This window comes from Brassica napus, chromosome C4 (assembly GCF_020379485.1).
Source record: "Brassica napus cultivar Da-Ae chromosome C4, Da-Ae, whole genome shotgun sequence".
Classification (NCBI taxonomy): domain Eukaryota; kingdom Viridiplantae; phylum Streptophyta; class Magnoliopsida; order Brassicales; family Brassicaceae; genus Brassica; species Brassica napus.
The window spans coordinates 5,323,561-5,339,545 of NC_063447.1; the positions used below are offsets into that span (position 1 = coordinate 5,323,561).

The 15,985-nt window shown below is 29.1% G+C and overlaps 2 protein-coding genes across 2 annotated transcripts; one reads left to right on the forward strand and one right to left on the reverse strand.

The window, feature by feature from the left end:
- Window positions 1-1,540: 1,540 nt before the first annotated feature.
- LOC106450920 (abscisic acid receptor PYL6) lies at window positions 1,541-2,757 on the forward strand. The gene has a single exon (XM_013892733.3). It carries the CDS (start codon window positions 1,822-1,824, stop codon window positions 2,458-2,460), a length of 639 nt encoding a protein of 212 aa, XP_013748187.2. The 5' UTR covers window positions 1,541-1,821; the 3' UTR covers window positions 2,461-2,757.
- A 10,179-nt stretch (window positions 2,758-12,936) lies between these two features.
- On the reverse strand, window positions 12,937-15,115 carry LOC125585058 (protein trichome birefringence-like 33). Its single transcript, XM_048753410.1, has 5 exons — window positions 14,440-15,115; window positions 14,203-14,374; window positions 13,921-14,120; window positions 13,667-13,825; window positions 12,937-13,453 (listed from the first exon to the last, which is right to left on the reverse strand). Exons 1-5 carry the CDS (start codon window positions 14,853-14,855, stop codon window positions 13,114-13,116), a joined length of 1,287 nt encoding a protein of 428 aa, XP_048609367.1. The 5' UTR covers window positions 14,856-15,115; the 3' UTR covers window positions 12,937-13,113.
- Between the last annotated feature and the right edge of the window lie 870 nt (window positions 15,116-15,985).

The window sequence follows — 15,985 nt, forward strand, 5'->3', positions numbered from 1 at the left end:
TTGATTGTCATGGATGTAAATATAGTGGTATTATTCGGCAGAATATTCAGAAAAGGAAATACACATTTTCCACGTCATGTGATCTATGATTTATGAAGGATATGTTTTTAATGTAAGTGTTACCTAACCCGGAAGCTTATAAGATGAGCAATCTTTACATCGAGGACAGAACAAAAAACTGCAATTTGTAAACGTTTTCTTCTTATTTTATGAAATGTTAGATTCAGTTAGTAGTTCAAATTGCTCGCTTATTCGTATTTGATCTAACAACTAGGACTAGTTGGGAATTTGTATAGGTGTACTTATCCAGTTGCTGAAAATCCAGTGCATTGAATAACACTTTATTATTTTCCAAATTGTGTTTTGCTATTATGCCCACCACTCAAACTCAAGAGCAATATTTATTACATTTGATTTGAATATAATTTGTGGAAGGAAACACACCAAAAAGTATTGTCTAATTCGAAATATTTGCTGACTTTAAGTTGGTTACTTTTAACAACTGCTTAGTTGATTTCAATCTAACTCCTCAAATATTCTGTTATTTTCTTTGTTGAAAAGAAAGCTGATTACTACTATCAAATAGCTCAAGTTGATACCAAGATGAGAAAAGATCATTGTGATGGACCCAGGACATGCTACTTTTTTTTTTTTAGGACATGCTACTTTCACCAACTTGGAATATTCAAAGTGCAATAGTTATCTTTGGCCTGCAGGAAAAAAATTGCCGGTACAGTTAGAAGGTTCCATTGATATCCTAGAACCACCAAGATATCATATATTCGTACCAAAAATAAGTAGAGCTAAACCAATTCGACACATAGTGATCATGTTTTAACATCTGGATTATTAAGTTTCATCGGTTCTAATATTTCTAGACTTAGTTTGCAAGCATTACTTTTGGCTACTTGTGAAAAGCAGGCGTACAGGCTTACATGCATGCTTACATGCTTACATGCTTACATGCATTTCCCATTCCTCGTGATGACAAGTACTGTACAGTACTAAGTATTAATGAACCCGGTCAATAATAGTGTTCCAAAAAAAAAACTCGGTCAATAACCAAGTAAAAACAAAATTCAAATAACTAAATAGCACGATTAATTGGAAGTTTTTAGAATGAAATTCTTAGCGGAATATAAAAACACTATTATCGCAGATTATAAGGGAGTTTCTAATGGCGTAGATCCCATAAAAGTGGCAATAATCGGTTCCAAAAGTTACGAATGAAGAAACGATTGTGGTGGTTTTTTTCCCTGTTCGTCCCACCGACACGTGGCGGTCTGCGATTGGTTGACTTTTTAATATTTTTTTGTAATCAGAAAAAAAAAAAAAAATTTTAAGAAATCCTTATGGATTTTAGAGATAATGATGCTCTAAAAAACTATCTTAACTTTTAACTTAAAAAAAACTAAGAACCAGTCTTACCGTAAGAATTCCCTATTAATCATGCCGGTTATACTATCCATAGATTTTCGTGGGGAACTGGGTCGGTTCCGTCTATATAATGAGAGATATTTTCTTTTCTTTTTTCTGAACACCGAGAGATAATTTCTGTCTTTTGTAAAAATACAAACTCCAAACAAATCCCAAGTGGACAACCGACGAACCCACACAAGCTAACCTCTCTCTTTCTTCATCCGGCTATTGTCCACATACACTTGCATTATTTATATTTCTACACCCTCCTCCTTATATTTATATATATAGAAATATCTCATTACAACATCTCATAGAACCTCACGAAGCAAACCATTCCTCTTTCTTCTTTTAAGAGAGAGAGACAGAACCATAGAATAGTAAGAGAAGAAAATACAAAAAATGCCAACGTCGCTACAGTTTCAAAGATCTTCCTCCGCCGCAGAAACATCCAACGCCACCGTCAGCTCCTATCACCACCACCACAAACAGATTCATAAAGTGAGCCTCACGCGTGGGATGGCTGATGTGCCGGAGCACGTGGAGATATTCCACACCCACGTGGTTAGTCCCTCTCAGTGCTTCTCCGTCGTGGTGCAAGACGTGGACGCTTCGGCTTCTGCCGTCTGGTCGATCCTCAGTCGCTTTGAACACCCTCAAGCGTACAAACATTTTGTTAGGAGCTGCCATGTGGCTGTTGGAGACGGCCGAGAGGTTGGATCGGTGAGAGAGGTCCGAGTTGTCTCGGGTATCCCCGCTACGTTCAGCTTAGAGAGACTCGAGATCATGGACGACGATCGCCTTGTCATCAGCTTCAGCGTCGTGGGTGGAGACCACAGGCTTCAGAACTACAAGTCGGTGACGACGGTGCACGAGTGTTCGTCGACGGAGGACGGTAAAAAGAGGGCACGTGTTGTGGAGTCATACGTCGTTGACGTACCGGCAGGTAACGATAAGGAAGAGACTTGCAGCTTCGCAGATACTATTGTACGTTGCAACTTGCAATCGCTGGCTAAACTCGCCGAGAACAAGCGTAAATAATAGTAATCACTTTTGTTTAGTTATTTTGTTTTGTTTTCTATGATATTTAAATTTCTATATTCTCTCTTTCAAAATTTATCATCTTTCTTTTTTCTCTAGGTGGGTTTTGGCTGTAGATTAGTTAATAACTATCGTCCGGGATTTTTAGAAACTACAAAATAGTGGTTTTGGTTTTTCGAAGTTAGGGTTTCAGGGTTTGTTAAATGTTCGTTTACCCTTAAATCCATTTCTTTTTGATGAACGTTTTTGTATAGTCTATTGCAGCTTTATTATAAACGAAACACTGATTTTAGTTTATCTTTTCTTCGTAATATTCTTCATGCACGAAACAATATAATGATTCAGCTAATGAGTATTGTTTGATATTTCCGATTATATCACCAACAATTTGATTAAAGATAGTCACTGGCATAATTACTAATATACATACTGGATCAAGAGATCTGAAATTTGTGTGGGCAATCAGGAAAACCATGTGCTGTTTCATATGATCCGCTTTTCTTTTATCTTATAAGAGAGACATTAAAGTATAACTATGTAATGTAAAGTAAGTTCAAAAAAAAAAACTATGTAATGTAAAGTATGTAACCATACATAGTTTGCACTCTCTTAAAATTAATGTACAAAAATATACATCACTAGTTATCTTCGTCTTTGTAATTGAAGTACTAATCATTAGTTATACAATATCAATCCTTGAGGGGAATGACAACAATTCAGGATATACTCGAACCAATGTGTAATCTATCTTGAATTTTACTGTAGATATTTAACAAATTTTATTTATGCAAATGGCCATATGTAATACTGAAATTTGGCATTTAGCAAAGGAGATTAATTACATCATTATTATTTTCTCCTAATTTCATAACTTAAAATTTCAAATAATTTGTCATTTATCAACCAATTTCCATTAATACATAAATGGTTTTGTTTTTATCCACCAAAATTAAAATTAATCCTACTTTTATTCACTAAAGTAATAAAATTTCCTCGGGTCTTTTTATTTTTATTTTTTGGAATGCGTGAACCGTTACAATACTTCAAATGTCAAAATTATTACTCTCCTGGTGTTTTCCTTGTCCTATATATTATCTCATGAAGAACAGGGTAAGAAACATAAAAAAAAGTAACTTTATAATATAATCTCCTTGTTTGATACAAAGAATCCAATGAACAAGATGAAAAGACTCAGTCAAAAAAAAACAAGATGAAAAGACCATTCTTTCAAAGTTTCCAAAGGCAATATGAGAAGTTACTATGTAATTAACTAGTTACTATTTGTTTTTTTTTGCTTTAAAACTAGTTACGATTTTGAGGCTTGTGAAACCAAATTCAACATTGAGTACCAATATATAAATGTATGATCGCACGTAAAACGCAAGTTGGGTGTAAGAAAATCCAACTTGTTATAGGAAAAAAAAAACAAAGCCATGCAAGTTGCAAGGAAAAAAAAAGTTGTTACTATTCTTTAACACCTTTTAAATATATACCAAAAATAAAGTAATGATAAAATAAGAAACAAATTGAGTATATCTGATGATTAATTATTATAATAATGAGTACAAATATGTAAACATTGTCGTGGAAGGAAAGAATTACAAGTTGAGGCGCAAGTTGGCAAGGAGGCTATTAATGTTTTTCCTCTTTGGGTCGTTTGTAAATGACATTTAAATCCACCCACCTTTCTTATCTTGTCGATGACTTCCGTATATATATATATTTCTATCGTGCTCATATACGGATATAAATATTTCTAAAGTAAATATACTATACTAATTGATTGCTATTTACTTTTAATTTTAAACTAATTTATAATTTATATTAATAATATTATATTACTTTAATTATACATATGATTTTATATATATTATATTTAAGTGATTTTGTTGTTTTCAGTCGATTTAGTTATCATTTGGGTAAATTAGATTGCATCTCTGAATTCAACTGTAATATTTTTTGTTTTATATATTAAAATTCTGATTAATTTCTTATTTTCATTTAGGTTGTTGTTGTCTTAGATATGTAAATATATTTTATGAAGTTTCTGTATAACTTAAGATATATTGTGATTAAAATGAAAAAAAAATTAAAGTGTCTTATTCCAAATTACATAAATTAATATAACGATAATATTCTAAAGTCTCATGCATATATGTTAATTTTACTAAAGAACTAAACTGTAACAGGTGATTAATATTTTATTTCATTTTTAATATGTTCTGAGTTGTCTTATGATTTATATTTATAAAATAAATTACTATTCTTATAAAATTATACATTCTTATCGTAGTTATTTCCATGATTTTAGATATAAGTTGGATTAATCGAGTCACTCATATTATGAGTATATTGAGTTACATATATTCTTTCAAATTCAAAATCAAGTATAATTATTTTATTATAATTAAGTCAAATCAAATCAATTTTATTTATCGTTTAAATGTGCATGTATTTTCATAATATTTATCAAATTACATGTTGATGTTTTTTTTAAAAAATATTAGAAAATAAAGCGATGATCAATAGGAAGTTACATGCATAAGTAGTTGATATATTTTTGAAAGCTCATGAACACATATCAATATTTACAATAATTAAAATATTTTATAAATTCTAAATAACTTTATGCATTTGATTTGTTTAATGGAAACTGAAATTTATTTTAAATAATCTTAAAACTAAGAATTCAGATTTGCTTTGGTATTTTGATTATGGTTCTATTAAGTTCCACAAACACAAAAACATAAAATTTAAAAGTGAATTTAATATTAAGAAAACAAATAACTTTAATAATGATAAAATATAATATATCTAGCTCATTAAAAAAAATTTTGTCATCATCTACCTCATTAAACTATTTTGTAACTATTTGATCAAACAATGTTTATTTTTAAAATTTATTTTTAATTTTTTTAATATCTCTTAAAAATAAGCAGTAAACAAAATTGTGAATGTATTTGAAAATAATATTATATAAGTAAATTAGAATTTATTGATATTTTTTTCTGTAAATAAATAGAGCATTTCAATATTACTAATTATAATTTTTTTTTTGTCAATTAAACATATATCAGTTTTAATTGTTTAATGTAATCATCTACGAAAATAGATAGATCTATAAAAAAAAATTTGTATTGTTTAAAATTATGTCTTAAAAGAAATAATTTTTTTTTTCTAATATCAAATTATCTGTGTAAATTATTTTTAATGAAATCACATTATATACACATTTATATTTTTCATCTAAGAAAATATAGATATAAAGAAAGTATTTTATTAATTCAAAATTATATTTTATATTATTTAAAAATATTTTTTAAATGTAATATTACCATTTTGTGAGCTTTCCTTTTTAATGAAATCGTATTATTTGTACATATATTTTCGTTTTTCAATTTTTTTTTAACTTTATAAAAAAGTTCCTTTTTTATAATATGTGTATATTTTTTGGAAAATTTTTAAAAGGATATAATATTTCTTTTTCTAATATCAAGATTGTCTGTGTAAATTGTTTTTAATAAAATACATTATATACAAATTTATATTTAATTCAAAAGTATATTTTAATTTACTTAAAAATATTTTTTAAATGTAATATTACTATTTTGTGAAATTTCCTTTTTTATGAAATCATATTATATATACATATATTTTCGTTTTTCAATTTTTTTAACTTTATAAAAAGTTTCCTTTTTTTATTATATTTGTATATTTTTGGAAATATTTTAAAAGGAAACTAAATAAAAAAATAAATAATAGTATTTTAAATGTAAATTAATTCAGTAGGGATATCAGTGTAATCAACCGTCGTGAGAGTTAACGTGAGAGCGACACATAGGAAAGTTACTTCTCAAATAATATTATAGAGATTTGTTTGTCGGCTCACATCTTCTAATATCAAGTGGTAGGCAAATATGAGTCGTTCCGAAGAGATGTTCTGTCCGGCTGGGTCTGATCTATATGGAAAAAAGTATCGTTGATCTTTGCCTCTTTAGCGAGAGAATCTGCACACAAATTCCTAGTCTTGGATATGTAGGCGATGCTGCGTCTTTTAGAAGACGGAAAGAGACTAGCTCGGAAGCAAATGTCGGCCAATCAGCAGGGCTATCTATCATGTCCACCAAGTCGGAACAATTTGTTTCGATGTGAACCGTGGTACAATGGAACTCTCGTAGGCAAGAGATCGCCCAAACGAGTCTTTCCATCTCGGCATAGAGGGCTGATAGGTTCTTTCGACATCCTTATCGTCCAAATCTCATGACTCCCATTTGATCCTTGCCATTATCGATCCATGATGAATCGATTTGACAAGTTGGGCGTTGGGAGTCCACATGGAGAATTGAGCTAAACGGCGGGGTATGTATGATCTCTTCTTCCTCTTCGTTCTCAGGTAAGTTTTCTTTTCTCCCGCACTCGGCTTTAACGGCAGCTAGCTGAAGGGTATCCACCAGTGATATCTTATTTCCATTGAACAATTTGTCATTGCGTACCTTCCAAATGTACCATATGATCCATAGAAAGGTCTCGATAAGTTTGTCATTGCATGACTTCCATATTATGTATCATTGTTTTACTTACACTTTTGCATTTTTATAAAGCCATAAGGTTTTCTTATCTTGTTTTTTTTAAAAGATTAATTTAGGGTATTATGGACATATGAAAAGTTCTAGACTAATCTTTTTTTTTAAATATATCTTACGAATATATTTTTTCTCCAAATCAACAAATAAGATGAAAGCAATGGCTCATATCATGTAGATGTCCAAAAATAATGTTTAATTCCGATGAAATGAATCTAAAATGTGTTAGATTTTACAAACCTGTCTCTTTACCATTCGACCACAAGATCTCATACAACTTATTTTGTTAGTTAACTTAATACATTTCCATATGTATATTATAAGAATGTATAATTTACTTTTACTAAAATTAATGCTTAGTTGTATATAATTTTATTTTAAAAAAATGTTTTCGGGCTATATAGCGTTTTAGTAAATTTATTATGTATATATTATATTCTTTGACACATATGAATTTCTAGTCATTTTATTGGTGCACAAAAGAGTCATTTTATTTTAATATTATAAAATCTATATAAGATTTTTTGTAACACAAAATCTATTGCGGACTATATTCCTAACAATTTTTAATCCTAATAGTTATTTGTATATGAAAATTTATTTAATTAGATACAATTTTAAAGTAAATTCTATAAATTATAAATATTCAATATATATATTGGTAATCAAAATATTAAATTATGTTCTTTTGTTTCATAGTTTTATATATGAAATGTATATTTTGGATCAAAATCTTTTCTATAGTAGTAAATAGGAAATTTAGATTTGAAATTAAAAACTTATTGTATTTGTAGACTGAAAAAAAAATCCAGTATCAACAGTGTGACAAAATAATAAATTATATAACATTATTTCTCTATTTTATTATATTAAACTTATTTTTTGTTAAAATTTTAGTGTTATTTAATGTTTTAATCTTAGTTTTCATGCTTATATATATATTTTTTTCAATGTTTATTTAACATAATTATATAATTTATATTTACGACATATTTTCAATGATGCTTTAGCTTTAATATTGTCATAATTTATATTTGGATCAATATTTTCAATAAAAATATTACTCATTAAAATCATAAATTAATATAAGATAAGCATAATTATGAGGAAATTGCCACAAATACCACATTCATAGTACAACTTTCATGTTTACACTAACCACTTTTACCCTCACTTTTAATTAAAGGTAAAATACATTTATACCCATAGGGTTAACTAATCTACACTTAGGGTTTACAGTCGAGGGGTTTTCAGAATTTGAAATTTAGGATTCTAATAAATATATAAATAAATACTTAAAAAATATTAAAAAAAAGTTCAAACATAATTTTCGATTTCAAAAAGAAATTTTGGAAAAAAAATCAAAAAGAAATTTATAAAAAAGTTCGATTTTGAAAATTTGTAATTCGAAAACATAAAAAAATATTTTTTATATTTTTTGATATTTTTTATAATTTTTATTTATTTATATAATTATTTATTATATATATAGAGAACAAAAGTATAAGAGTCCTTTGCCATTTAAAGAAAAATATGTTTTTTAAAATGTTCTTTTTGAGGTGGTAAAGATAAATAATGAAAGTGGTAAACATAAAATTCATCGATAATTATGGTAATATCGGTAGATATTGGTAATATCAATTGTTAATATCTATTTATTAATTAAATGTTTTAAATATCATGATAATTATATATATTAAATATATATTTTTTAAAATAATATTATATGTATATCAGTAGAATATGTTAATGTTTATTAATTATCTTAAATATCATGATAAATATATATATTAAAATAAAATTTAAAATAATAATATTAATTAAACTAATGATTTATCCTAAATTTATGGAGAAGATGACAACTACGCAAATTCACTTCTCAAATAATAGCATATATATATAACTAATATATGTACTTTCTACGGAAATTATTCAAATATATATATAATTTATTTGAAAATTAATTTTCAACTAATTATCGATTAATCTTTAAATTTTTTACAAGTCACTAGGCACCAACCGTGTATAAAATTTGTGATGACGTACATAGATGTGATCTCTAATACAAATTTATTCTTTAAAAAGCTGCAACCATGCATAAAAACTGTGATGACGTACATAGCTGTGATCTCTAATACAAACTCATTCTTTTAAAAAGCAACCGAGAATGTTCATATTTTCTCATATAGTCCTAGCTGGACCACTTTATTATTATTATTATTATTTAAATACACTTTAATAAAAAATGTAACTATTTAATCTATTAAAACAAAAATACAAATATAAAATAATTTTAAAATTTACAAAATATTACAAGGGACTGCTACTGATTTAATTAGTAAACTAGATTTTGATCCGCGCTTTCAAAGCGTGAAATTATTTTTGATGATAAAATTATTAACATGTTTGTTACTTCATAATAGAGATAAAAAAAATATTTGTTCAACCCGTTTCTACTTGATAAATATTTTGTATATTCGATGAAATAAACTGAAAAACAGAAATTATAAAAATGTCAACTTATTAATCATAGGTTTTTTAGATAAATCAACTTTATTAAGTTTTTAAATATTAATTTAAAGATAATTGTAAATTGTTAATTAGGATTTATGTGAAATGCTAGTTTTGTAAGCGCATATATTTAAAAAATTTATGTAACATCAATTTAGAAAAGAATTACATTTAATTTAAAAATACATCAGATAAAACTTATTATATTATAACAACCAACGGTTAGAGTATTAAATGTTTAAATTAAATTAAAAAGTATAGATTGCATAAAAATTAAAATTATTATCATTTACAAAAATATGGAAAGATTAGTTATCATAAATATAGGATATATTCAATTGTCTATTTTGAATAAAAGATATGTATATTAGAATTAAATGCAAAGGCATACTATTGTAAATAAGTTGAAAATTAGTGGCAGAATCCTAGTAGAGATTCTGCTTTAATAGTATAAATCTATCTTTTTTTTTTCCTTTTTGACGTCAAACGGCCATTCTATTACTCAAACTCGAGGTGACCTGAGTAACCAGACCGGAATAGAACAACCAATAAAATGTAACTCCATGTGGAAGGATCTAGCAGTCGTAGCTAAAAAGTCTGAAATTTGATTGCGCGCTCGTGGAACATGATGAAATCCGGGAAGCATATCTGTACTGTCTCTATCCTCTTCAATTCCGTAGCAAAGCTTGGCCAAGCATGAAGTTCCTTTATCATTGCAATCAGCTCCTTACAGTCTGTCCCAAAGTTCTGACATGTTGAGTGTTGAAACATATTCTCCATCGCCCACCGCAGTGCTTCTACTTCCGAATGCAAGACTGATTCGCGCCGAGTAAAATTTCTTGTCTCCATGAACTGAATGTTTCCACCACTGTCCATCTAAACCTATCTACATCCACTAAAATTGGCAGAGACTGTCCAAGATCCATCTAACAAGCAAACATTATCCAAGCTTATGACTTGGGGATTCTCAATATTGTTATTTTGTACCACTGGTTGTACCACTTCGTTCGCATCAAACCGGGTTTGATGTATAGATCTATCTTTAAGTGTGTTTTTTTTATCTTTTTCCTATTTAAGAAAACCAATTTCCTAAAACAACTATAACTAAATAGGATTCGGCTACAATTATCCAATAAAATAACTTATCATTAATCCTTTACAAAATCTAACTTTCATCACGCTCGTAAAACAATTATAATTTGCTAGCTTATATTTTACCAATCTTAATTTACCACATATTTTATTTTGACATCAACATAGCTTATAATATATGTTGACTATTTTTTTTCTTTTTTTTCTTATGTAAACCAAACCATAACTATCCTATGGAGTTAATTTAATCATTTTTATTAGCTAACGCATGGTTAGTTAATTTATCAAAATATTTTGGGGATAAAAGATTGTACTCAAGATTACCTAAAAAAATATATATTTTAACAACTATGTAAATAACATATATTAAATTAGCTCTACGTTTCTAAAGATTCACAATCTTCATTATCTCCACAAAATATTCTTAAATCTATGATATTCCCACTAATTTTGGCTTAATGTTGTATGCCTAATATTTTTAGCTACCACATAAACGAAATAATATTCAAATATTTCAATTCTAATTTGTATTCTTAACTTACCATATAGTATATACATCTAATTTTAAGAAAATCGAGTATTGGAAACAAATATTCTGAACATTCCTTTTCTAATACTACCATATAAACGAAAAATGTAACAATCTTTCAATTAAATTATGTATTCTTTACAAACTATATATATTAAATTATAGGATATCAATAATGGAAATGAAAAATCTGAATATTTCTTTTCGGAAACTGCCTCATATAAATCCGAAATTATATTTTAAATTATAATTATCCTAAAATATGATTAGTTTTGATATAAACGAAAATTAAAATTATGTAAAAAATAATTAAATTCAATGATAATAACAATTTAAATTGATTATCTAAAAAATACATTTACAAAAATATTGTTAGAAAGAAATATTCATTTATCTTTCAAATATAAAATGAAAATATTATAATTAAATAATGAAAATGATAAATAAAAACCATAAATTTATCAAATGACAAATGAGTTATACTATGCTAATTTTTTTGCTTAAAATTATACTACCGACATGAGTAAATAATACCATATACAATTAAAAAAATAGACATTCTTGAATATTTTTTGAACAAATAGTTATTTTTAAATTTAATTCATCAACCGTGCGGGTCAAAATCTAGTAATCTTTTAAATCCAATCACTAAGCTTAACAAACCATATATATGATTTATTTTTAATAATATAAAATTTTATTAAATGCTATTTTCAATTTGAATATCCTGTTCTGGTAAACTACTAAATCTCGCTATTCCAAATATTCAGTTGAGATCTCCTTCTACAGCTACATAATCGCTACACACACATACACACACACCAAAAATATATACACACACATACACACACACCAAAAATATATATACACATACATGTATATATCATCTTATTAGTCTAAGAACATTCACCGAACACATAAATTTTTTGAACAAAATAATATTGACTCTTCTTAAAAATGTAAAACCATTCAAAACCTGATGGTGAATATTTTTTCACTTTTGGAATCAAAAGTACATCAGCTACGAAGAAGAGGCGATTAACTTCAACTTCTTAAATACTAAAATTTAATCACTAATCACTAATCACTAAACACTAAACTCACATATTATATAAAAATATTTTTGATATTTAACAAATGCTACTTTCTTAAAAATTTCCATTTAGTAGATTTAAAAGAAAATAGTTTTTAAACTATTCAAAGATATTTTGATTATTTATTACTCATAACCAAAAATGTAAAAGCCACATGTAAAATAGTTAATTTATATAACATATGAATTAAATATAAAATAATATTTATTTATTTTTTTGTTTTAGGCATATTTTCATATGACAAATAATCCGATGCAAATTCAATAAGATAAACATATTACAAAAAACAAATAATACAATTGATGGGTCGAAAAATAAATAGAATTACTTCATATAAAGTTATAAACTATAAAAAATTTGTGTTTCAAAATGTCATATTAAACAATAATTTAGTATATGTAATGTTAAAAATATTCACTACCAATTATATAAAACAAATACTAATTGATATAAATTAAATTAAACATCCGCGTGGGTACGCGGATCCAGCTCTACTATATTTTTATAGCCGGTATCCATATGACTGTCTGAAAAAAAAAAAAAACCAAATTAAATATGCCTACCCTCCGCTTAACTTGACCGTGGATAAACATTTTTAACGTATGTTTTTAGCTTCAAATGCAATATTGCGACTTAGGTTTTGAAGCATCTCAGTGCGAGACCGATGTAACATGGAAGAAAACAAATTTATCTTCTAATGCAAGAACGTCGAGTCAATACCCTTTTTTGTCAATACAAATTCAATGACTACATTTTACAAGTTCTCGACAAGGCCTCTTTCCACACTAAAAGACAAAAACAAAACGGTATCTTTCTTCAGACGTAGGACATTTTTACTTGCTTCTCAAGGATAGAAAAGTTTAGCAAAGAGAAGCTCATTCCAAGTATCTTGAAGGCCAGGCAAGCACCAGTGAACACAATCCGCATAGCTCCTAGGATTCTCTAGCTGCTCCGGCGTAAGTCGACTCCACTGCTTCTTGTATATCGACGTGTGCGCATCTTTCCTATAGTTCGACATCTGCGTTATGTTCAGTAACGTTATCGGTGTTTTCGATCTCTCAAACACTTCTCCAATCACTTTCATTATGCTTTTCCGACAATCTGATCCCCAGTACTTTGGATCTTCTATCAGTGTTGTCTGATTATAGCAGTTCTGTCCCGGCTCACCTCCCCAATCTATTCCCCTGAAACATCACAAAACCAAAACAAAATCAACAAAACCCTAACCAACTGGTTTCTTGCCAAGAAAGAAACAATCTTTTTTGATACTTTGGTCAGTATAATTAAGCAGATTTGTGGAGTATATGGCTGAACATATTGTAAGAAAGCTGGATAATCACTCTTTGGTATCTATTTATGATCTAAATATCTTTATTAGAACTGTCAAAGTTACTAACTTGGCATGTGTTGGAGACATGCTTGTGAAGAAAACCCTAGTTTTCTTACGATCCATATTGTTCTTCACCCATCTCAACATGCTCTTCATCCCCATCCTGTACGCATCTTCAGTAGAAACCTCTGTGATAACCTTCTCTTTATCTTCAAATGATCCTTGCCTATATATACATACACAGACCAACATCAGAAGCCATTCAAATATGATTTATATCCATATAATTAAATGAGTTATTGTGTTATTAAAAATGGTTACAGTATCTTCATCTTCAAGCCAGTCATCCACCATAGATAAGTGTTGAAGACGATTATATCAACGTTTTTCCAATGACGACCGTGTTTGTTGATTGACCCTTTCCTCACAACCCTATCTGATATTCTATGGACAATAGCATCATCTGAGTTGGATTCTAGAAGAAACGGTGCCCAGTAGAACTCTATCGTCGCGTTATACTCCTGCAGATAGAGAGAATAAACCCTTAAAACTAGGTCAAAAAATATTCCCACACATAGAATAAACCCTAGTTTTAGTATGTACCTTGGCAGTGAAGACAGTGAGGGAACCAGAAGTTTTAATGGATTTTTGATCATCAGGGATGACTCGATGAAGAAGACAGATCATTGATACAAACATTCCACGGTTTAACGAGTCTCCAACGTACATCATCCTCTTCCCTCTCAGTGTTTCCAACATCAACGTGGTGTTGAATCTTATGAAACAGAGCAACACGTCAGAAACAGAGGAAACAGAGTGATATAGAGGGAAAGAGCTTACGAGGGAAGGTCGCAGTGATTGGGTTGCCACCGCCAGAACTGGTAATCTTTGTCGGGACGGCCGCGTTCTTGACATGTAAGCTGAGGTTGAATGTACGGGCACTCCCATTCCTCGTACTGTGGTCGGGAAGCTTCATCTCTCACCCATTTGCCACTAAACACGTCACAGTTTTCCTCTGTTTTGCCAATAGCAAACGCAAGCTTCTCTGCTTTCTTGTTATTAGGTGTTGGAGAAGGTTGGAAGGCAAAAGTGGGTTCAAGCTGGCCGAATATGCACATGAAGTCTTCACCATAGAGAACACATACAAAGAGGATGAAGGCTAAGAGTGTGAAGAGGTAAGGAGAGAGACGAGTTTTGCGTGGAAGTGAAGAAGAAGAAGAAGAAGAAGTGAAGGACATTGGTGATGAAGGTTTCATGTTTTAGGATTGAGAGAGTGAGAATAATCAAGTGTGTTTAAATGTGATTTCAGTACTCAAAATGTGACAATTAGTATTATGACAAGAGAAGATAAAAAAAATTAGGAAATGAACACTTTGGGTTCTTGATGATCTCATTTTACTCAACCAGCAAATAATATGTGGAAGAATCATGCCAAAAAAAAAACTTATTGCTTCAAGAAATACTAAAGATGAGTATTGTTCAAGGATTCGGTCATATCTAATATGGTTGTGATAATATTTGGTGATGAAAATTTGTGAATTAGCAAAATAATAAATCATACTTAAGGGTGATGAGTAGGTAAATGTTGACGCAACAGAGTGGTTGCCTTGCCTCCTAACTAATGATTTGTTCATTTATCTGCTAATGATCAACAAGGTTTTTAATATATATTAATTCATACGTTTTTGTCTTTCAAGTTCATGTTTGTATCCTCAAACAAGCAAAAATGTGTCGGTTTGTTTTTTTAGTATTTGGGTTCCTATAAACAAAACTTAACAATAATATGAGATGATGATTGATAGAGGTGAGAAAAGTGTAACTTCACTTGGCTTCTAAGCTAAGTGTCCTCGAGGTGTTTGTGTAGAGAGATATGATGGACTTGTAAAGATGACATATCATTGTCTTCACTTTAGTCTTATGTTACTTAGAAAACAAACAATATAAAACAAAATTGAGTATTAAATACATATATGTAGTGGTAGAGAGTTCAATATGAAATGAAGAGTGGAGTTAGTTGAGAATTTGTTGGGATTTCAAGCTCAAGTAGCTGGCTCTCAATGTTCTTCTTTGTACACAATCTTCACCGCCAACAAACTACTAAGCCCATGTTTGTCTAAATTCTACAAAGTTTAACTGTGAGGAGACCTTAGATGATGGCAAAGGTGTTATGCCGACTGAACCGGTCCAGGCCTAGCAGAACCGACTCTAGAAAGACTAGTCCAAAACATGGTAATCTTAGCTGACCAATCTGCATCAGCCGTCTAAATCTAAAGACCAAAAATGACATGTTAGACTGGTTCGGCTCAGCTAACCATCCAAGATCCCAAAAAAAAAAACACAGATTCGATTCATTGGAACTTTGATCCATTGCAACTTCTCTACTAGT